The 25,177-nt window shown below is 33.7% G+C and overlaps 2 protein-coding genes across 2 annotated transcripts; one reads left to right on the forward strand and one right to left on the reverse strand.

The window, feature by feature from the left end:
* The first annotated feature begins 356 nt into the window (after positions 1–356).
* Positions 357–24,931, forward strand: LOC133183559 (large ribosomal subunit protein mL48-like). The gene is made up of 7 exons (XM_061318501.1): positions 357–532; positions 14,258–14,340; positions 17,339–17,393; positions 18,432–18,559; positions 19,716–19,818; positions 23,874–23,963; positions 24,151–24,931. The coding sequence occupies exons 1-7, from the start codon at positions 479–481 to the stop codon at positions 24,268–24,270; spliced, it is 633 nt and encodes a 210-aa protein (XP_061174485.1). The 5' UTR covers positions 357–478; the 3' UTR covers positions 24,271–24,931.
* On the reverse strand, positions 7,033–13,351 carry LOC133183558 (uncharacterized). The gene is made up of 3 exons (XM_061318500.1): positions 13,266–13,351; positions 12,643–13,020; positions 7,033–9,018 (listed from the first exon to the last, which is right to left on the reverse strand). Exons 2-3 carry the CDS (start codon positions 13,000–13,002, stop codon positions 8,806–8,808), a joined length of 573 nt encoding a protein of 190 aa, XP_061174484.1. The 5' UTR covers positions 13,003–13,020; positions 13,266–13,351; the 3' UTR covers positions 7,033–8,805.
* Positions 24,932–25,177: the final 246 nt, after the last annotated feature.

The raw sequence follows: 25,177 nt of genomic DNA on the forward strand, positions 1-25,177 counted from the left end.
TGAGCGAGGGGAGTTACATCTTAACCCAGTGATAATTCTACCTGCTTCAACTTGAGTATCTTCTAAAAGTTTTGAGTCTTTTTCAGAGCAATTGTCCCAAACAACATCGGAATATTCCAAAACAGGTCTAATAAATGCAAAATATATCTTAACAAGTGTTTTCCGCCTAAACTTATACTTAAGCATTTTGAGGATATTTAGTCTTTTTGTAGCTTTTTCATGAATTGATTGTATATGCAATATCCACGTAGCATCTGTTTGAAAGTGTAGACCTAAATGGGTATGAGATATATTCTGAATTATGTTTGGACCATGTTCCCCAAATTTGATAGGGGGATATACCATGTTTTTACGACTAAAGTCAACGTTAACAGTTTTGTTTGGATTAAAATCAACTAGCCATTTTTTTGACCATTTATCAATAAGTTCAAGATCACTAGTAAGGGATTGTGTTACATTTGTGGCTCCATTGTCCACAATGGCATATAAGGAAGTATCATCAGCAAAAACTAGATATCTTAAACAGACGCAGGTAGGTTAAGGCTACAGTGCAGTCTGTTAGCATACTTGATTGTGATAGAATTCGGCCGAGCCGAACCAAGCCAGGTAAATCCTGGTACGCTCTTAGAATCAAGCGAACAGGCTCATGTAAAGTAATAGAAATATTGTATTTCTATCGTAAAACATTATCTAGCATAGAAAAGGACTACACTTTTTGCAAATATGTTCATTTCACAAGCGTACCTCGATCAAAAGCTTCACGTCTTAAAACAAACAACTTTCAACGCTACTATCCCCAAGGACGCCATGTTGAAGCCGCCCGAGCCTATCAAATTTTTTCGGCTCAATCGGCTCACCCGGCTTGATGCGTGCGCAATACCGGCTCAGAATCAAGTGTATCGCCGGTTTACCCGGGAGCGCCGGATGGTCAGAATCAAGTATACTACATGCCTTCACATCTCTGAACTACCAAAATATGACGTCACAATGGAAAATGACGTCAAGTCACTGCAAACTTGAGGTGTTATGATGGGGAGAGTATCATGATCTTTGCACTTTATTTCAAACTGCATGCAAAATTCACGGGTCGGCAAAGGTTTTTTTAAAGTCTTATATGTCCGAATATTTTAAAAATACACCGCTTACCTACCCTTGATTGAAATTCAGCATGTTCAAAATGCTTATGAAAAATATACTTTTGAAATGTACTCTGTTTTATACCCGTGGTTGGAGGTAGAATTTATTTTATGTGTATAAAAGAGTCTGGCGCAAGTGATTAATGAGGATTAATCTGAGAATTTTTGTGGAAATTTGTAAGAAGAGGTTGTTCTCTAACTGAATCTTGCTTGGGAAAAATGTGTGTTGGCTTTGTTTTAATACAGATTACGATATTGTGTGGAAAATACCCTCAAATTTGTAGGTAAGTTGAATTTCTCAGGAAATATTTTGTACCCAAGTAATACCATGACTTTTCCCAAGCACATTTCGGATACACAAGGATATGCTGAGTTTATTTATATAACAAAATATTAATAATTATCGTGTTAATCAGCTGCGCCGAAGCGATTTATATGAAACATTTCAAAAAAAATTATAAATGACCGTCACGTGATCAACAAAGTCATGTGATATCATAACAAATATGTTAACATATAGCCGAGGAAATCCTTTATATAAATTGGAAGTACTAAAGTTCAATACTTATAAATTAAAACTAAAACCAACCTCGCAATGACATATTATGTTTTGAGCGCATTTTAAAGCTTCGGGAAGCCTTAACAAAGCTGCGGATACACTAGATATCTTAAACAGATAAACTAGATCAAGCGCAATGTGGAAATTATAAAGCTTTCAAACTATCATTAATTGGTGTTTGTGACATGATAGTACTTAACTTCAGATTTTTTTTTTAAATATAATCATGTTTAATCATATAAAACAATGAATGGCCAGGAAATATGTACTTAAAGTTTCTAAATAGAATCATGCTTAAACACTAATGGGTTAACACTTTTTAATAAAATATAGGATTAATGAAATAATTACAAATTCAATCTTCTACATTGAAAACTAAAGCATAATGAAATTATGAATATATAATTGTTGATAAATAATTTTGACTCTGGTGGCAAATCAAAACTACATCAAATATACTGTAAAACGAGACTCGTAGCAACGATTTCAAAAGGGTGGGGAATAAAAAAAATCTGACACCTCCAAATTTAACTGTTACAATATGGGGGGGGGGGCTTGCTAAAATAATCTGACAAGCCAAAAAATAACCCTCCTCAACTAACCAAATCCTGCAATTTGCCAGTGCTCGACCTTACAGCAACAAAATGTGCGGGGCCAACCAGTCTGATTAAAACAATAATTCACACTCTCTGATACTAAAAGAGATCGAAAGTGTATGAATTTTTATAAAACGCAAGTTTTGTAAGTTATAATTTGGATTTTTCAGTCCTAATATGTTAATGAGTCATATAAAAATATTTTATTTTAAAAAGGTCAAAAACCCTTGGTGTACGGAACACGGAAGGGGGGGGGGGTGTCCCGTCCCCAAGCACATGTGGTCCTGAGGAGTGAGAGGAGTAGGGAGCAGGTTTTAATCAGACTGGGAGACAACCAGCATCTAAATGAAAATTGTCCATAGCAAAATACTATACTTAGAAAAAAGTGGGAGCTGGGCCCCCTGCCTTCCCCCCCCCCCCCCCCCCGCGTTCTACGGCCTAAAAATACACTGACCTTTAACTTTGCTTCATCTACACGTTCATGTTCCAAATTTAGATGAGCTCACTTTTGATCTCAGCTCAGTCTTAGTTTTCCTCTATATATTCCTGTTGTAAAATGAGACTGAAATCAAACGTGAGCTTTTTATGGTCCCGGAACCATATCTTGCGGATCAACCAATTAAAAGAAAGTAGGTTACGCCGTCTTTAAAAAATTGTTTGGTTGCCTTCTCCCGACCGACTGGCTAAAAATGGCCCGACTCAAAACTTTTTCAACCTCCAGGAAGCAATTTTTTTTTTTATGTAGTCCGGAAAATTTATTTTGAAAATTCAGCATTGATGTTAAAATTTTCTAGGAAAAAAAAATCTCAACCTACCTACCGACCCAAATTTTTCATCCTGGGTCGGGAGAGGACAAGCAAACATTATTTGAAAGTATATACTTTTGTTGGGAGGTCAACATAACCGCTACATTGCGAAAAATTTCAGCTCATCACCGCTACATTTCTTCGAAATTTTGGGTGATCATTAGCGCTACATTTTATCAATAAGACTATTGCCGATTACAACTCTTTACCGCTACATATCGAATCTGCCAGCAATGACACGGAATATGAGTTGGATCTGAGCGAAATTATGAAAATGGTGAGATTTCCAGACAGCACGTCAAGCAAATGGCCTTCAAAGCTCTAACAGTTATGTAAAGACTGGGTGTTTTAACATGAACAATGCTCGATTTTAAAACTGTCTAAAATGTTTTATTAAACAAAATAGTTTTCCCATAATATAAATTGGAAAAAACCCTGCTTCTACTTTTACATCCCCGTGGTGAGCAGAGGAAAAAGGTCTGATGCAAGCATATGGTTTACTTTAAATCAATAAGTACATGCAGAAGCCGCTGGTTAACAAAAGAGGTAATGTAGCGGTAATGCATACTTTTAAATGTAGCGGTAATGTAACTTTTTTTGTAGCAGTAATGAATATGTAGCTGTAATGACAATTGTGAAAATTTAGCGGTAATGATACGCACCCCTTTTGTTGACTGATAGATGCATATAAAGGACAGAAAATGTAACTATACAGAGCTCCAGATAAGGTGCGTATTTGCAGAAATATGCATTGAATTTTTCAAAATACGCATTAAAAATTAAAACAGGGCGTACAATTACGCATTAGCAATCATAAATAAGCATTACACTATGAAAGTACTGCGTAAATTCGGATTGAATGTTAAGCAATTGTGTGAATTGAAGTCGCTCAGTGTTTGAATTTTTATCAAAAGGAAATTTTGATTAAGCGTATTCGGAATAAACTAGGCCGATTTCCAGTTCGGGAGAAAGATATGAATATTAATATATTCTTTGTCTGAAAATATCACAAGATTTCCACTGTTCATATAACATCCAAATTTTCCTTCTTGACGCGTACAGGTCGACATTGTCAAAATTGCGCAAAAACACGCATGGTGTCTAATTTATTCTTTATCACTGTTTATTAAACAGTTTTTGTATATTTACCATTTTCTGTAGGAATATCATCTAAAGTCCACAGACAACCTTTATTATTTGTACGAAAGTAACATTGCTTTTTTTTTTTTTTTTTTTTTTTTTTTTTTTTTGCTTTTTACATGCTCCTGTGCTACATGTATAAATAGCGCCACTCGACTTTTAATGAAAACGGGGAGTAACTCTAAAACTCTTACCTCGATCGATGCCGACAATTTATATAGCAAAACCTAATATATATTCTTGATAAAAAAAGAAACAAACAAACAAACAAAATGGAAAACAACGGGGCTGGATATTTTGAGAGGGGCAGGTGGGGATGAGAATCTAAAGATTAATTTTATCTAGCCAAAGGAAGGATATTTTTCTCGGTAACTCTTGCTACGATCGATATAGGCCTAATCCTAAAAGGAATTCTGTGGGCCCGTCGAAACTTTGCCTACCGTATGGTCTTTCTGGTAAAAAAAAAAACCAAAAAAAAAACCCGAAGTGTTTCTCAGTTATAGCTAAAAGCTGACATTTTTTTTTTTTAAATTTCATTAACCTAAATGATAAATGCAGTAACTTAACTTTTTTTTTTTACATTCCTCTTTCAAAAACACTTATTTCGATAACAAGCTAAAAATCACATTAGATGTCAAAAGAGCAATAGATTAACAAAATACTCTTTGATTATTTTGCTGAAAAGCAAAATCTGCATTGATTTGAAAATCAGGGAGTAAATACACTTTAAGGTAAAAAATTATCTGGAGCTCTGACTATATGTTTCTATATTGCTTTTATTATTTTTAAATACCTGTGTTCATTCACACGTTTGTAAATACCTTTGTCTCCTTGATACTTTTCTTTCGGCGTTTATGATATTTTAACGACATTAAACACATCCAAAATTGCTGTCAAAAACAGGCACGTAGCAACGGGGGGGGGGGGGGGGGCACTTTTTCCCAAAGACTTTTTTTTTACTATTTGAAACGTTAATTGAAAGGCCGCCCCCTTTTTTTGTTGTAGAATAGTCAAATAAGGGTGTTGTAGTAGTGTATGAATAAAATTTGGTACTGAAAGAAGTTGGAACCTAACCCATCCCCCGTCGAAATAGGATTTTCGAGTTCGGACAATTTTCAGTTTTCCTTTTTTTTTTTTTTTTTTGCTTGTCAAGTTTTTTTTCAGGTAAGTTGAATTTTTTTTCTCTGGCTGCCCCCCCCCCTTTCAAAAACGATGCTACGTCCCTGAAAAATACTTCTAAATTGGTACATGCAGCACTTATGTACATACTCCGACCTCATTTTGTTTAACAACTAAAACGAAATTAAGGAGAAAATTACATTCAATATTAGTAACTTAAATCAATATCGTTTCTCTGCGTATTATTTGTTTAAATTTTGTTCATCATGATTATTAAACCCCAATGATCATTCTTAAACTTGAGTCAAAATTTCAGTCAGTCGTAAAATAGATATATCTATAATTAATAAACTGGCACTTGAAAATTAAAATCAACAACATGAAAGATAAAAAATAATAGTGTGTCAATTTTTTTTATTTCGTATAATAAACCTTTAAAACAATGTACAGATTCTGGTTGAAGTCTAAAACTGCTTCATGATTCTGGGACCTTAAATTAATTTAATTCTTTTTTAATTTTCAAACAATAATTTAACGTTATACCGTATTTTTTAACGTTAAATTCATGCATTTGGTCAATTGATATTACTTTAACGTTAAATTAAAGGTATTTTCACGATGGTACTTTAACTGTATATACCAATGCAATTGAGAGATTCTGAGAAAAAATAAGTTGCCATCACTTTTATAGCTAATGCCCCTTTGAATTTCTAGGTATTATACCGTGCACGATAGCCTAATGGTAGGCCGTTCGCTTCGTGGTTGGGAGGCCAGGGTTCCATTCTTGTTCGCCGTGATTTTTAGCTGTTATACTAGAATTTAAAATTAGTTTGCATGGCTTGGAGGGAGGGGGTGAGAGTGGTATGATTTACTCAGATGTAAATATATAGTCAATAATAAATGTTTCACCAACTTCGCTAGCCAAGGGTTTCTGATCCCCTACTCTTCTCACAAACCAAAAGGTTTCTGGTCCAGTGGTTCTTGAGAATATTTTTATTCCTCAAAAGAATTACTCTATCTCCTCATCTTCTTTTTCCTCTTGGGCACTTAATTATTTGTCAGGGATTTTTTAATTCTTGTTTTGAGGATTAAACCATTGTTTTAATTGATCCATTTTCAGTCAAAATTGGTCTACAAGAGGTTAAACATTTTACAGAAAGAGTATAAAAAGTATTGGAGGATACCAAATGCCTCCCTCCCTCAGCCAGTGCGAAGCCAAATTAATTCAATATAAATTTTTTCATCAACAATAAATCTACAAATTTTCAATCTTTGTGTTTCTTACATTCACAGATTATTCCATTCATACACAAGCATCCTCAGGACTCCTAATGAACTCACAGTTTAACTCTGAATAATACATGGTAGCTAAACATTTTTAAAAAAAATCAAGAATCAATTTCTGTTGTACGGATTTGTGATGTGTCCATTTATAACGGTAAATAAATGCTGGTTAAAATTTGATACACCATGTATCCAAATCTTTATTTTCCACAGTAATTTTTTTTAATCTTGATATTTTAAAAACATAAGTAAAATACAAACTATTGTGTGTATTTCTTTTACAAGTTTTAAAAGATTTTCTGAAGTACGTATCAGCAGATACATATTGTGATGTAATTATGCTTTTATAAAGTAACATTCACACAATTAAAACTTGACCAATTTATCAATTATACATAATTTATTAAAATGATCAAATAAAATGTTTTAGGGATAAAAAGGAAATACAATGTAATACAATATTTAATGTGTTGCATTTTCTAATCCTATACAGTAATGTGCCAATCATTGATATCACACAGTAATATTCACTTTATCTAACACAACAAATATTTAATGCATGTTCAATTCACTGTTTCCCTTTTTTATGCTATTTAGCTTTGGTTATTTTCACTGTAGTTTTGCAATTTGCCCTTCTGTAAAACTGCAATCGCTAGCGTGCGACAGAAAAAGGTGAGGTGATTCAATAGTGTAAAACTGCACATGCAAAATTAAACATAGTGAAAAATAAAGCTTTACAGAATAATCAGTAACCCCCAAACGTAGTGTTCAAAAAGTGATAAAGCTTGATAACAGGATTCTTTCTAAATCAAAAAAAGTATTACATCAACCCAATACTAAAACATATTTGCATAAATAACTCATATGTGGACATTTATGGTAAGAGACACTGACCAATGAAAAGAAAAACTCAGCATTGAACAATAGCCCAATGGGGCACAATGCTCACCTGAGTCATTATGGCCTAGCCATTCTAGAAATCAGAATTTTTTTTACTATATATTCCTATGTAAAACTTTGATCATCCATTTTGGCCCACCCTACCCCTGGGGATCATGATATGAACAAATCTGAATGTACACTACCTGAGGATGCTTCCATATCAATATGACTAAGAATGCATTTGCTGTGTTTTAAAAGAAGATATTCCTATGTAAAACTTTGATTGTCAATAATGGCCCCAGGGGTTGTAATTTGAACAAACTTGAATCTATACTACATGTGGATACTTCCATATCAATATGACTAATCATGTGTTTGCTGTTCTTGAGAAGAAGATTTTTGAAGATTCCCCCCCCCCCCCTATATATTCCTATGTAAAACTGTGATTGGCCAGTGTGGCCCTAACCTACCCCTCAGGGTCATGATTTGAACAAACTTGAATCTACACTATACCTGAGGGTGCTTTTATGTCAATATTGCCACCCTGCCTTTGCTGTTTCTTGAGGAGAAGAGTTTTAAAGATTTTTTTTCTATATATTCCCATGTTAAAATTTGATCATGTATTGTGGCCCCACCCTACCCCAGGGGGTCATGATTTAAACAAAATTGAATCTACACTACCCGAGGATGCTTCCATATTTAATATGACTAATAAAGCCTTTCCTGCCCTTGAGTTTTTTTTCCTATGCACAATGTATTCCTGTGTAAAAATTTGGCATTCCATTGTGGCCCCACACTAGCCCCTGACAAGTTTGAACAAATTTCAATCTAAATTATGTGATGAAGCTTTCACATAAGATTCAACTTTTTTTGCCCAGTGGTTCTTGAGAAGATTTTTGAAAGATGCCATTAAATTTTCACCAATTCTTAATTATATCCCCTTGAAAGAGGGCATGGCCCTTCACTTGAATAAATTTGAATCCCTTCAACCAAGGATGCTTTGTAGCAAGTTTGGTTGAAATTGGCACAGTGGTTGTGGAGAAGAAAATGAAAATGTGAAAAGTTTACGACAACATTGACTATGGCAACAAAGGCAAGACATTACACAAATTATGATCAGAAAAGCTCTCTCAAGCCTTTGGCTCAGATGATCTAAAATATTTGAAATAAGAATGTAATTTGTCAAATGTAATCTCTAACATCATAATCACAATACATGTATCACAAATGAACAAACATTTAGTTTATAAACTCATTTGAAATTTGTAGTTTTATTGTTGATTTCAAGAATCCTGACCAATCAGATGCTTGAGTTTATCCTTCCATTCCTCCTCTGAGATATCATTGGCCCACGGTGGAATGTTACTCTCTGGAAGCTTCACTGAAGTCATTGTCAGTTTGATTTGTTCAGATTGGACCTCACTTATATGAATGTCTCTGTTCACTTGCTGGTTCCACAAAAGTTCCCCTGGGGAGGGTCTTGGTAAATCAGGGACCTGAAAAAAAGTTTTCAATATCCTTCATGGATGTCATCAAGTTTTCCACTTTCCAGGGATTATAAATGCCAATGATGGCTGGGTTATAAATTTGTTGGATTGCAGATAACAGTACTGACAATTTTTTTTAACTTTCAAGTGGTTTGTGTTTAAAAAAAATTCATCTGGATTTTTATTGGTAATGAAGAACTACTTGTTCAGCCTCTGTGGTATACTTACCACATTTATAATCAATATGGTTATGTTCATGTATGTTGCATTCCATTTCATAAACATTTAATATGTGTACATAATGTATATCCCATAACAAGCACCATGCACTACTATGATATCTTAAATTGGAACTAAAATAAATGATTTACTGACTTACAGTACAGGCAACGCGGATCCCGTATTTCCCGCGCCCCGTCGCGGTATAAACACAACGCGGGACTTGGCCAGGTGAGACAGGTAAACCGCGTTCCCTCCGCGGGAAATTCATCACCTACCTGTCCCCGCCGCGGTTAAATCATCGATCAACTAGTATCATAAACAAACGGGAGTTATCTCCCCGAACGAGAATTTGCGAAATTTTCATGTAGTAACAAAGAATAACTACAGAGTATGTTTATTTATGAAAGTATTTTCTTTTGTTTTGCAACGATGAATAGAAAATAATAAACATACTCCTAAAAAGAATTTGTAAAGCAGGAGATATTATAAACTTTTTTAGATTTGTATTTAAAACTATTTGCATGTATCAATGCAAAGGCGACATCTTTCGTTTAAATAGAATTATAAGCTGTGTTATTTGAGATTTTAGCATGAAACAAAATTAAATGATGGGTTTATTAGCTCTAGAAAGTCTTTTCAAATTATATGCGAATTGCAATAATGATGTACACGTGCTAAACAATAATCAGTGCGAGTTCCGATTAACAATTTTCAACACTCCTATGAAATAAAAAAGGTGCATCTTTATATTGTTTATGTTTTTGTATTTTTACCAAATTTAGAACACTATAATTCATTAAATTAATTTCGCTTTATTGTACGAATGTGCAAGCATTTTTCTGAAAATGTCAAATTACTGGAAAGCTGTAATATTCGAAGTCGAGAGTTTGCAGTTAGTGGGCACGTAAACGGTATACAAGCTATCAATAATAAAAAAAAAAACTATCATCCTTTCTTCACTTTGATATTTAATTCTTTGGTAAACGATGATTTAAAAAAAAAAAAAATAATAATTATTTCTCCATTTACATGTTCAATAAAATAACATAGGATGTGCATGCATGGTGATGAACTCCAGAGAACAAGTATAAAGAAGGGAGATATTTTACACTCACAACACTTTTATTTTCAATAATATTCAAGGAAAAAATCAAATGCTATCGTATACTTTGACAAATTTTGTTTCTTTGTGTATTAAGTATTAGCCGCGATCATTTCCTGTGTATAGGGATTAGCAGACCCAGAGCAGGAAACGGCATGCCCTGGGGGTTTCACACCTGTGAGTGTCCTAGGGTACCTGAGGTAAATCTCTCCGAATGCGCACATCGTTGTCTAGCCATACGACATACCAGTCCATTCAATGTCTCATTATTTCTTTATTTTCAACCAAGAAATTTGAGACAATATATTCACAGTTGCTTTTTTTTTAACCCTAACTGTGTGTATATTAAAAATCAAACTTTTTAAAACAAATTAATAGAGTTGAAAAAAATAAAATAAATCAAATCAAATTATGTTTTATAAGTACATGTATTTTGTTTACGTCTCAGTTTATACGTTCATACATGTACCTGTACATGTAAGTATAATTTGAATTAATTTCAACCAAAAAAAAAGGAAGAGAGAGAGAGAACATACAGAAAGTTACATGTACGGCACGTGCATCGTTTTTCCTGAAATCAGTTTATTGATTTATCGATTTATAATTATAATTTAAATGAAATTGCTTGTGAATCAAATTTTGTTCGGTTTCAAAATAGTCGTTTCTGTGAACGGATAGGTATTACTGTAGCTGATTTATCGGTTTATTGACCAGTAAGCACTTTGTCTAATTCTGCCAGTTAATGAAGAACACGGGAACAGTGATAGCCACAGACACTAATTTAACTAAACTAACTGCTTGATAAGAGATTGATTCCAAGACACTTATTTACAAGGTCGCCAACATTCTTCATGATGTAAGATTACGCAATCTGACAGTATTACAGGTATTTCGTAAGGGTATGGGCCAGTTACACAGACACCTGAAAACTTGTAGCCTACCGCTGATTATAATTAGTTCATCTACAATGCTGTATGTTCAAATTATTTTTTTAGGCTCATATAAACAGCTAATAAAAGAGCCGTCCTTTCTGATTTGACGATACATGTACATGAAATTTGTTGAAGAGCCGCATGATTATATTAATTTCAAAAAGAAAGGAAATAGAAATACAGTCAAATACTAGCTATGAAATTATTCTGAAAAGAATGTAATGATTTTATTTACAACAATAACCAAAAAAAAAAAAAAAAAGATCATGTTGATATTTCTGTTTAGCGCATATTTGTCAGAAGCTAATTGTGCAACATATTCCTAAATGTACACGTGTTTATTCTTTAATATCATACTGTTACCATCTCTATCTAGCATCGTTTTTCATGCTTATACTTATAACAGATACGTATACAGAAGCATTTTTCTTCAAGAAACCAATGACCGTGATAGAATCTCGCAGAAAAATAAACGCATAGCTACATGTAACCAAGAACACAACCACACTGGCACTGGCAAATCGTGAACACTGTATTTAATGCATTTTAACAGAAATGATATGGCATTTTTAAAAAATCTATTTTACTGTGCACTATTTAGCAATTTCATGATCATTTATGTCGGAATTATTGATTTTAAAAAATATATACGATATTTCAGTTGACGATATTTCATCAAATTTTACCACAAGCACTGGCATTATACGTTCTTTTTTTAAATTTGAGAATTAATTAATTTTGAATGACTTAAAAAAAAGATAGATAAAAAATAATTACACAAGTATTATTATACAATTTGATAATACTTAAAAATTGAATTAAAAATTCATTTAATTAATGCAGGCCGTAACCTTTAATGGCTTACACCCCCCTTTTTTTGACGCTATTAAAAATCGACAACACTTTACAGGTAACAACATCTAAGATAAAGAATAACGGTAGCTGGCCCCGCCGCGGTGTACACACGGTCGCAGGTAGTACCGCGATCAAAACCCGCGACGGTGTAATGCGGAAAGGATTAACACACCGCCGAGGGAACGCGGTCTAATACGGGATCCGCGTTGCCTGTACTGTACTTACTGTAGATCACTTCATTTTTGCAACATCTTATTTTCACAACATAGATACATGTATTTGGTATTCATTAGCGTGACAATATTTTCATGAATTCTGGCTATTGTTTTATATAATCCTTACCAGTACAAAAAAAATGCCAAAATAAAATTTTACAGATGGTCATGCATAATTATGCCAAAATACAGTTCTAATAAATAAAAAGTGATTTATAGTACTATATCAAGATTGAGTAATCATACTGAATATTCAAAATTCACATTGAAAAGTATACTCTGAAGAACGTGTTTCTAAATATAATACCTTCATATAAGATGGTGCGTTTCCCCCAGCGGTATGCAGTCCTGACGGAAGTCTGCATGCTTCGTCAGCAGCAGTACTTCTTTCCAACTCAGTATCTACTGTCACTCCACCTGGATCCACTGTCATTCCACCTGGATCCACTGTCATACCTGAAGTCACATCATCTGGATTATCCTCATCATCAGAGTCCACAGTGGACTGTTGGAGCATTTGGTAGCCATTGTTTCCAAACTCTTCATCTCCTTCCTCACTATCAGAACTATCCACAATTATCATCTGATCTGGGACATCCATCACATCAACATCTTCCTCCCCAGTGTTTGGTTTATCATTGTCATCAGATTTGGGTATTGGTGCCATGTAATTCTCCACAGTTCTCTGAGTAGATCAGAAGGAACATTAAACATTATGTTTAAAGCTCTTCTTTTTTTTAATCTCTAATTTAAATATTCTGAGAAAGTTTCACGTCTCTGGTAACAGTAAGAATTTAACGTACAAACTGTATTTTTAACTACAAAGCTATTTAACTTAATATTACATATACATATTACCACAAAAATGTACTTTATCATTCGCTATTACTTTTTTTTCAATATTAAAAGACATAGGGCTTTGAAATTTACCTGACTTGCTTAGTTTACTATTTCAGTATTTGCTGTCAGATTTTAAAATGAAAGTAGAATTGTTGCAAAACAACTCGTTCCAAATATATTCCTCTTCTGTACTGGTAAAATGTTAGGCTTATGTTGTCTCGTCATAATTTTTAAAATATTTATTATGAAATGAAGATTGGTTCACACTTAGAAATAATATCATTTTAGTACATAAAAATCTGGACTTAAAATTAGTAAGCGTCTTCTCACGAAATTTCTGCGATAGCATTAATTCGAAAACATGGGTCTTGTCTATAAAATTTCAGAGGTATTTCGTACTTTTTAATTTTATTACAATTCCACTTGCAACAGTGCTTAAAATTTTGACGTTAAGTCAAGAATAGTATGTATTTTAATATTTTTAATATGTTTTCTGTATTTTTTCTGTATGTTTTGTTGTCTAAAGTAATATCCAAAAATGAAGAGGAAATTCCAGTTCATATATGGCAAGAAATTAGTCCCGACTTTCAAGTATGTTCATTTGTAACCAGTAACAAGGGTTACAAAAGCCAGTAACTGAGTAGCATTTCCTCAGTTATTTAATGGATACAATGGTTACAGTGGTTAAAAATGGGGACTTCATGGTACAATTTACACTTTTTTGCTGGTTACAGTGGTTACAGCAGTTACAACGTGGTTAAAAAATGAGATTTTATGGTACACAATTTTCACTGTGTGATTACAATGAGTTCTTTAACCTGATATCAGTTTCATGACTGAAATATGATTGGAAACTTTCCGAAATAGTATAAAATATTTTAACCACAGAAAAGAAGACCCCCTGATGGGTTATAAATTAACTGGATCTCATTTTAGGATTTATGTTACCTTCGTAACTGGATTAATAGTCCTGTAACAGGGTAACAAATGAACATACTTGAAAGTCAGGGCTAATTTCTTGCCATATCTATTCCAGTTTGTAGTGCAGATTGATTCATATGTGATTTTTTTTACAATGACAGCTGGGAAAGGCATTACGGTTGGTGTCATCTGAATTCAACAAAACTTTGTGTAAGCGATGCCAAAACAACGTACTCCACAAAAGGTGAGAAGATGTCTTTAAATATCTGGTTGGAAATCATTTCAGATTTCCTATCGAGCTTATTAAGATAATCAGTGGTTTATGTCCGAGAGTAAGGTCTGTCTGATAAATTGTTTATCTTTGTATCGTGCAACATACATGTGATAAGTCAAAGACCACAAAACTGTACAGGAGCCATAAAAATGGAATTTGGGTGAAAAAACTGTACACTGCTTATCAAAAAACGGTACAAAAAAATGGTATAAAATATCGCTTAAATTCTTCTGAAATTCCATCGTAATCATTGTAATAAACATCGTATATTTTATACCTACGAAGATCTGGGTCAGATTCACGTATATTAAGACTAAAGTCATGTATATCAACTTTCGAAGTTGGCTTAATTTTTTTCAATCAAGTTACGTATACGAAACATTAACAGTAATTAAGTACCCCTTAAAAAATAAAGCTACCTACAGGGATATTTGATACGGATTTATAGCAAGATAATTATCCCAATTGGCAGTTCACACCTTCGCACGCGATGGTTTGTGTACACTACACAATTATCAGAAGGTCAAGTGTCAAACACAGGTGACGTTTTTCAGTGTCTCGCGAGCGAGAATGAGAGGAAAATGGCGGCATTTAGCGAGAAATTCAAAATACTGTACAAATTTTCATATTCTGTGAATTTTGGTGTCCCGCCAGTACACGATGAATGGGCTCAAAAAACTGTACATTTTGCATACAGCCTGTACATATCACATGTATGGTGCAATTTAAACTTCAATGCTTTGGGAGTGAGAATAGGGTAGATCCATGTGTAAGTGGTCAGACAAAATCATTTGTACTTTTACCATATTAAAGATCAGTCAGTCAGTGTGTCGTGGCTTTTTCTTATTTTTGAAAGAAAAAGAGCTAAAAAAAAAACCAAACAACAACAAAACATTATGCACCTGTAACTTATGTAATTGTAACATGAAACTGCAATTAATTATACAGATACCATTTTATGTTCCCGTAATCAAAGATTCAGGGGCATGTATAGTTTTTGGTCTGTCCATCAGTTTAGCTGTCTGTTTGTCCCTCAGTCCGTCTGTAAACTTTTCACATCTTCAACTTCTTGTTAAGAACCACTGTGCCAATTTCAACCAAAATTGGTACAAAGCATCCTTGGGTGAAGAGGAGTTTAAATCTTTAAATGAAGTGCCAAACCCCCTTACAAGGGGAGATAATCAAGAAAAACAAAAATAGGGTGGGATCATTAAAAAATATCCTCAAGAACCACTGGGCCAGAAAAGCTGAAACTTGCTCGGAATTTTCCTCAGGTAGTGTAGGTTCTAAATTGTTTAAATCATGTCCCCCGGGGGTAGGATTGGGCCACAATAAGGAATCCAAGTTTTACATTGAAAAATATAGGGAAAATCTAAAAATCTTCTCCTCAAGAATCACTGGGCTAGAAAAGCTGAAACTAATATAGAAGCATCCTGCTGTAGTGTAGATTCTAAATTATTCTAATCATGGCCCCCAAGGTAGAATAGGGCCACAATAGGGAATCCCAAGTTTTACATTGAAATACATGTACATAGGAAATACATAGGAAAAATCTTTAAAATTTTCTCCTCAGGAACCAATGGGCCAGAAAAGCTGAAACTAATATGGAAGCATCCTGGGATAGTGTAGATTCTAATTGTTCAAATCATGACCCAGGGGGGTAGGGTGGGGCCACAATAGGGAATCCATTTTACGTTGAAATATATAGGAAAAATCTTTAAAAGAGCCACTGGGCCAGAAAAGCTAAAACTTATATGGAAGCATCCTGGGGGTAGTGTAGATTGTAAATTGTTCAAATCATGAACACAGGGGTAGGGTGGGGCCACAATGAGTATTATAAGGGGGAAATCTGGTGAAAAACAGCTGGTCAAAGTTACTCAGGTGAGCATTGTGGCCCATGGGCCTCTTATTTTTAATGCATGTGCTTTACACATTTTGAAAAATTTTGGTATCTGACAAGAGATTTTGTTTAAACCTAACACTAAATTTTTGCTTTTGCTTTTTCAACTTTATTTCATTTGAATAAATGTACATCATATTTTATCATATCATATCATGTTACCCTGTGTACCATTTAGATTAAATGGTTTTGAGTGAATAAACTGAAGTTTTGATTTGGATTTTTTTTTAATTTTATAAATGTACATCATATATGTTAACCTGTGTAACATGTAGATAAAATGGTTTTGGGCAAAGAAACTGAAATACTGAACTTTTGCCTTAAAATTTGTACCCAGGGACTTTTTAAAAATTTTATAGATCTACCCTTTACAAGTTAGAAAAGAAAATAATGCATCTGTCAAACTACATTGTGTGTTTCTTTTTTTAAAATCTAAATACACTGTGCAGGGAGACAAAGACATACATATGTAATTTAGCTTGCCTTTGCAGATCTTAATCATTAGACTACTGTTTACAAAATCTTATTAGATTTCAAATTTTTAAATGTTTCTCTATGATTAAAAGTTGTGCAATCAGTCATTTTCATTCATAGATGGTGATAATACTGACATACTAATTAAAACATGGAGATACATGTATCATAATTATATTAATATAAGCATCTTTATCAGCTGTTTATTCTGCATAACAACACCAACAGTATTACACAGTAAATAAATGTGAAATAATGCTTTTTGAAGTAGGATCTGTTATGTCAATGATTTTGTCTATTATATGGAATTCTACATTGATCTTCCATGCTTACTAATGCACACATATATCTGTTGATAAACCATCATGAGGCATTGGATTGGAATACAAAGTGTGGAATATAAATTTGTACAATGAGTGATTTCTACTGCATAAGAGGGTAAAATGATACATTTGTACATACAAATAAGAAATTTTATATCTAACGAATGTTAAATCTTATTATTTACAAATAATTAATTCTCCATTTTATTGATTTAAATTAATTCTCATGAAGGCAATTTTAGATTATTAATGATTTTGTTCTTTTTTGCAGGAAATGGTTTACAACAGGTTCAAAGCTGTGTGGTGTATGGGAACCTGACGGCCTAGTAAGATGTTAGAAAAACTACATATAAACATCGTTAAAGTTTGAAGTAGGAGGTACAATTGTACCTGATGAAGGATTTTGCTTACATTGTCATTTAGTTTACAATTTTGTATTTTTCTATAAATTTATCCTAAAAATTACTTCGGTTTAATGGATTGAAATTATGTGAGAAGTTGTCATATTCAGAGACAATGAAACAGTTTGTCAGTGCAACTTGTCTGAAACTGCTCAACAGAATTTCACAAAAACACTTGTAGTTAATAAATGTATAGACATACTGTGTAGGTTTGCATATTAAAAGAAAATTAATTCTGATTTATATTTTGGTTGACATTGACTTTCACAAACATTTGTTAAAAAAAGGGGGTGTAATTATTTGTTCCATTTAATGCATAGCATTGCAGCCATTCATTATGTGAAGCACTGCCCAGCAATGTGGGAGGATGGGGTATGTGAGCTTGCTCACTTTATCTTTCATATTAATACACCACAGATTTTGCACTTTTCTTAAATATCAAAGATGAATATTAGCAGTTGAAATGCAAGTATGGATGAAATCAAATACTGCCAAAGTAGTTTTTGTAATTTTCGGATGAAAAAAGTTTCTGAACATGCCTTCATAATCATGATAATGTATCGTACGTCCTGAAAACACTGTTACAAAGTTCTACCAAAAAATTCAGAGGATGTAAACTTCAAAACTGAGTCCGCAACTCCACATGTATGTCCCTTTAATATGTTATGTTTGTTTGTTTTGTGTGTGTGGGAAAGGGGGGGGGGTTGGTGATGTATTTTTCAGTTCCAAACACTCCCATAATGAAACCATCAAATTTGGGCGATGCAGTTTCTTTTTAGTATATTATCTGGAAATTTAGCAACATACGACATTTGGACTAATGCATTTGTTTTAGAAGTTCAGTCTGTGCATTAACATGAAAACTTTATACCCAGTAGGTAGACTTGCAAAACAATCTGAATCAGCTACAAAAGAAGCTTGCAAAAATTCCAGACAACATATGTTAACATTGTGTTATTTCAGGATGAACCTAAGATAGGAGAGTACAAGAATATTGACATTCAGCTGACGGGATATGATTTTGTGGTGTTAGAATCTTTCTGTAGATTTGTGAAGTCAGTCAAATTCACAATGGATCTGGACATGAAAATGTAAGTCATAATATGATGTAGTATCAATTGGCATATTCAGTTATTTACAGTAATGGATTATTTTTATGCCCCCCTTCAAAGAAAGGAGGGCATATTGCTTTCCTGCTGTCTGTCGATCGATCGGTCTGTCTGTCAGTCCACCAACAGTTTCCGTTCATTTTCTTTGCAGAGGTTGCACTTTCTGAAATGAAATTTCATATACAGATTTAATCATAAAAATATCTAGGTCAAGTTCTGTTTTGGGTATGATCGAGCAATTTTTGACATAGTTATGCCTCTTGGACTTAAAAACATTCCAATTATTTGCAGTTTCTGTTCCTTTTCTTTGCAGAGGTTGCACATACTGAAATGAAATTTGGTATACAGATTTATCATAAGAATATCTAGGTCAAGTTTTGTTATAGTACAATCGAGCAATTTTTGACAGAGTTATGCTCCTTGGACTTAGAAAAATTCTGATTATTTGCTTTACAGTCAGGCCAAGATAAATAAATAGTGTGTTTCCTATTCCAACCCGAGAAAAAATAGGGTAGGTAGGTAGGGAAAACATTTTATTTTATTTTAACATTTTATTAGTTAAAATTCAACTTTGACAATAAACAAAATGAGAAAAACAATGAGTTCATTTCTTTTTCCCAGAAGGGCTGCTTACTAGTGGCATTTCTATTTAATGTGTATAGGATATGCATTTTCTCAAACACCGAAGTGATCGAGATTAGGATTTCTGATAGTGAAAATGGAATTGTTTACTTCCGGAAAGATATCGGCAGATAAATTTTCAGGGTCGGCTCATATATTTTAGGGTCGGTCGGGGAACCGGAAACACACAATTTATTTATCTAGGCCTGATAATATCTCTGAAAAGTTGAACAAAGTACATGTAGAGGTAGAATTACCACATTGCCTACACAAGGCTATTCATTAGTATGATACACTGTAGGTCAGCATGTGATCTGTTCTGAGCTATTCCAACATTCTTGTCAATCTCTGATATTCTGACACTTCCTTCAATTTCCTGTCTTCATTCATTAGAGCACCCTTTATGATCCATATCTCAACCCATGGGAAGAATGTATGGGTATCATCATTATCACATGTTTTAATTACACTGTGATGTATTCTATGTTTCCAATATTATGATCTTATGTTTGCACAGAGTTACAGTTCCTCCCAGGAGTTTGAATGTAAAGACCTACCATACACGCTCCACCAAAGTTCAAGAAATTTTTAATTTGAAAAGATATGAAAGAAAACTTAGAGTAAGTATTGAAACTTCAGTATGTGCGCATATATTATTCTTGAAATTAAAGTCAAATTTTATTTCATAGAATGTTTAAATCTATGTGTATGACAGAAAGTCTATTTTTACCACTGGCTTTTGTAAGACACCTCCAACAGCAGAGAGAAAGTTCTAAATGTCTGAAGTCTGTAAATATACAGTCAAACCTCACCATCTCAAACTCGATCGAACCAAGGAAAAACTTCAAGGTGTCTGAGGATTTGAGTTTTTGAGATTAAAATTCATAGAGAAAAAGTACTTAGGATTTCCATCTCACTGAGACATATCCATGGTAGTCGAGATATTGATGTTTGAAACACCCAAGTTCAACAGTATATAAATGTGCTGGGGTATTAGTATAAAAACAAGGTCCTCTTAAATACATGTACCATGTTTTATAATGTTTGAGTTAATTAGGTGTAATTTGATTAATTTTTTTTTTCTAATTGTTGCAAGAATTGTCATGTTTCTTATATCAATGCTTAGATGGTATTGGATATTAACATGACAATTGTAAAACTTAATGATGTAAAATAGAACAATGTAATCAGCCTAGTACACTCACAAAGTGAAAGAATTAATAGACATGGCAGTTATCTCAACATTTTGATTTAAAAATAAAATGTTTGCCTCTTCTGTTAAATGAAGGTTTGTATGAATGATATTCCTTACATTTAAAGTACAGTAAAACTTGGTTAGTACAAACACAGATATATTGCGAATTCATGGATATTGCGAAGATTTCTTGGATTCTCTGCTAAATAAATTTTACAAATTCCTTATACGAATGTAACAAATTGTGGAAATAGCAAAGTAATTTCACAGGTCCCAGTGACTTTGTTATAACAGAGTTTTACTGTACATATTTGATTTCCAGAAATAGGAAATGTGTGTACCTTCCCAATTGCCTGTATTATTTACAAGTGTTGTAAGTGAAACAAGAGGCCCATGGGCCACATTGCTCACCTGAGACATTGGCTAGGAAAAAAAAAAGCAAAAATCAGTTCAGTATTGAAAAGTTTACATGGGGGGGGGGGGGGGGGGGCTTGAATTTTAAACTACCTGATGATGCTTCCTTATCAGTATAGCAAACGGCTTTGCTGTTCTTGAGCAGCAGATTTTTAGGTCACCTTAGTCATTCAGGTGACCTCTTGCTATCCGTTTTCGTCCGTCGTCGTGCGATGTGCGTTAACATTTGAACATTTTTAGTTTCTTCTCTGAAACCGCTCAACCAATTTCAACCAAATTTGGTATATAGCATCTATATGTGAAGGGGAACAAAAATTGTGAATTTCATGGTCCCTGCCCCCTTGGGGCCTGAGGGTGGGGCTAAAACCATCAAAATTAATGCAATCTTTAAAAATCTTCTTCTTTACTCCTGGACATCAAGCAGTCAAACTGTTGGCATGATTGTAATAAGCATTGAGCCCTCTACCAAAATTTTGAAATTCATGGCCCCAGGGTCAGGGGTTCTGGTGTTAGGGCGGGGCTCTATTGACTATATAGTGAAAATGAATTAATTCATTGAAAATCTTCTTCTCTGCTCCTGGGTATTAAATAAAGTAACTAGTACATAGTTATGATGAGCAAGAGTGCCTCTTCCAAAATTGTGAATTTCATGGCCCCAGGGTCAGGGGTTCTGGTGTTAGGGCGGGGCTCTATTGACTATGTAGTGAAAATGCATTAATTCATTGAAAATCTCCTTCTCTGCTCCTGGGTATTAAATAAAGTAACTAAGTACATAGTTATGATGAGCAAGAGTGGCTCTTCTAAAATTGTGAATTTCATGGCCCCAGGGGCAGGGGTTCTGGTGTTAGGGCGGGGTTTATTGACTATATAGTGAAAATGCATTAATTCTTTGAAAATCTTCTTCTCTGCTCCTGGATATTAAATAAACTAACTAAGAACATAGATATGATGAGCATGGCTGCTTTTTTAGAAATTGTGAATTTCATGGCCCCTGGGTCAGGGGTTCAGATGTTAGGGCAGGGCTCTATTGATTATTTGCATTAATTCTTTGAAAATCTCCTTCTCTGCTCCTGGGTATTAAATAAACTAACTTAGTGCATAGTTATGATGAGCATGGTTGCCTCTTCCGAAATTGTGAATTTCGTGGCCCCTGGCTCAGGGGTTCTGGTGTCAGGGTGGGGCTCAATTGATATATATAGTGAAAATGCATTATTTCTTTGAAAATCTTCTCTCTCCTGGATATTAAATAAACTAAGTACATAGTTATGATGAGCATGGCTGCCTCCTCAGAAATTGTGAATTTCGTGGCCCCTGGGTGAAGGGTTCTGGTGTTAGGGCGGGGCTCTATTGAGTATATAGGGAAAATGCATAAATTCTTTCAACATCTTCTTCTCTGCTCCTGTGTATTATTCAAACAAAGGAAGTGCATGGTTATGATAAGGAAGAATGCCTCTTCCAAAATTGTGAAATTCATGGCCCCTGGGTCAAGGGTTCTGGTGAAGGGGGGGGGGGGGCTCTATTGATTTTATAGTGAAAATGCATAATTTCTTTCAAAATATTTTTTTCTACTACTGGTAATAAAGCAAAAAAAAAAAAACAAGTGTATAGTTATGATGAGCAAAGTGCTTCTTCCAGAATTGTGAGTTCATGGCCCCTGGGTAAGATGTTCTGGTGTAAAGGGGAGGGGCTTTATTTATCTAATAATATAGTGAACATGCATTTCTTTGAAAATCATCTATGCTTCTGGGCATATTTGAGGCAAACAGAGTAAAAGTTTTAATATGCAAGGGTATTTTTACTAGAATTTTGAACACCTAGATTATTTAGTCAAGTGTTCTGGTCCTGGCTGGGGCTCTATGAACTTGTATTCTGCTGAGCAAAGTTATTCCCCTTTGCCATTCACCTTTGACAATTAATCACTCTAAATAATGTATTTGAAAGGTTAATAGAATAAGAGAATTATGCAAGAATATTTATTGTATAATACAAAAAGTACTGTTATAGTTTTAATGATCAGGTAGACTTGGAAATAATAGATGAATAAAAGTGAGACAAAAATAACTTATCTTTTTAAATGATCTTCAAAGGCCAAGAGAGACCAATGTGAGAAGTAGTAATATGGGGTTAAAAATAGACATTGATAGTCTGCATGGTAATAGTGATAAATGGGGGACAGATAGATTCTATACCAATTATTTTGTTGATGCTTATCATACTATTTTTCTTGCTTTTGGGCAGCAAGGCTTCATTTATCAGTTTATGGATCCTCTAAATTGTTGTATTGTACTCAGGTGACCATTAAAGCCCTTGGGCCTTTTGTTTCCTATATATTCATTTGTAAAAATTTGGACCCCCATTTCCCCACCCTACCCCTCGGGCCCCCATTTGAACGAATTTAATTCTACACTACCTGAGTATGCTTCCATATCAATATGACTAATCATGGCTTTTCTGCTCACGAGAAAAAGATTTTTTCCTATATATTCCTATGAAAAACTTCAATCACCCATTGTGGCCACACCCTACCCCTTCTATATAAGTTTCATCTTTCCTAGCCCAGTGGTTCTGGAGAAGGAGATTTTTAAATGATGCCATTATTTTTTCATGATCTCCCCTTGAAAGAGGGTGTGGCCCTTCATTTGAACAAAATTGAATTCCCTTCACCCAAGGATACTTTGTGGCAAGTTTGGTTGAAATTGGCCCAGTGGTTCTTGAGAAGAAGTCGAAAATGTGAAAGTTTACAGACAGACAGATAGATGCCGGACAAAATGTGATCAGAAAAGCTCATTTGAGCCTTCAGCTCAGGTGAGCTAAAAATGGGCACCCAATGCCTCTATTAGCAGCATACATAAAGTGTTATGAATGAAGAAGTGGTCACCCAACTTCTGTATTTGGAAACACAAAGAGTGTTGTCAATGAAAGAGAAATCACTCAATGTGTCCATTCTGATACATTCATACACTACATCAGTATGACAGTACCTATGATCTATATTATTCTGCAACTGATTCCACATTTTAACATGCATGTTATAATCATGTACTGGTATCACATTTTTTTTTTTAGTTTAAAAGTGTTGTATGCACAAAGTTCCCGATATTTCTAGAAGTTTTAAGAAAACACCAACCTGAAGGAGTGGATATACAGATCATGGAGGTAAGAAGTGGCATGTTTCATTAAAAAAGATACACACACATTATAACTTTCAAAAGATATGGAATGAAATTAAGATTTAGAAGAAAATATTTATATATAGTGAATAAAAAGTCACCTTTGCAGAAATAGAATTTATGGATTTTTTTATATATTATATGTTTTAATTTTAATGTGTATATTTTTGCAGTTCTCAAAAGAAGTGGAAGACTTTCGTTATATTCCAAGTGATGAAAAATTGAATCTTTTAGCACGACTTAAAGCTCTGGAAAAAGAAAAAATAGAAAGGGAGAAAAGAAAAGACAAATAGTGATGGAGTTTTATGTGATTAGTGGAATGTTGTGTGATATGTGGAATAAATGATTACTATTTAATGTATTCATTTGAGAAAAAACAAGATAATTCAGAGAATTTGTGATTCCTGCTTATCTTGACTGCACTAAATCCTAGGGGTTTGGGTTCTTTTTTGGTCGCTTCTGTTACTTTCATATCTTACCTAATTTCATTTCTGTTAATTACTTAAAGAATCTGGTCAATTTCAAAAAAGAATTTGAACATCAAAATGACTTTAGACCAGGGATGGGGTAATTGTAATCGAGTAATCATAAACAAATGTAATGATTACTTTTTTCAAGTAATCAACAGTAATCTGTAATCGAAGAGATTTTCGATTACTTGTAATCATAATTTAATCAATTACAGCTAAAATTTTCAATGTAATTATAATTACTTTTTCGATTACTTTCGATTATTTTATACATAAATGGATGTTATTTTGGAGAATTATTTCCAGTCAGTCACACATAAATATCAAATATAAACCACCTAGTGTAATGTTTGGATTACCTAACTTTTATTATCATAAGTTTAATAATGTTCTCAATTAAATTTGGATTATAGACCTACTGGTCTAGTATTAAATAATTCAGAAGTGTATTTCAACGATTTATTAATAAAATATACAGATTTTTCGTGTGCATTTTACATTTGACCCACTGTCCTTTTGCTGCATGTCCTTTTTATATTTCAGATGTTGAAAAACTTTGTCTTATAATAGAAAATTATAAATAGCAAAAACAGATTTAAGGGCTGTATTAAATATAAATAACTTGGTAAATAAACTACATTGTACTCGAAAAAAAAAGAAGAAGATGGAAATAATTATTCATATCTGAAAATGTTTAAACAACTTCAAACTTGTGTTTTTTAACTTTAAA

The sequence above is a fragment of the Saccostrea echinata genome, unplaced genomic scaffold, assembly GCF_033153115.1.
Source record: "Saccostrea echinata isolate AGI-Se365-2 ecotype Australia unplaced genomic scaffold, CSIRO_AGI_Sech_v1 ptg000009l, whole genome shotgun sequence".
Taxonomy (NCBI): Eukaryota; Metazoa; Mollusca; class Bivalvia; order Ostreida; family Ostreidae; genus Saccostrea; species Saccostrea echinata.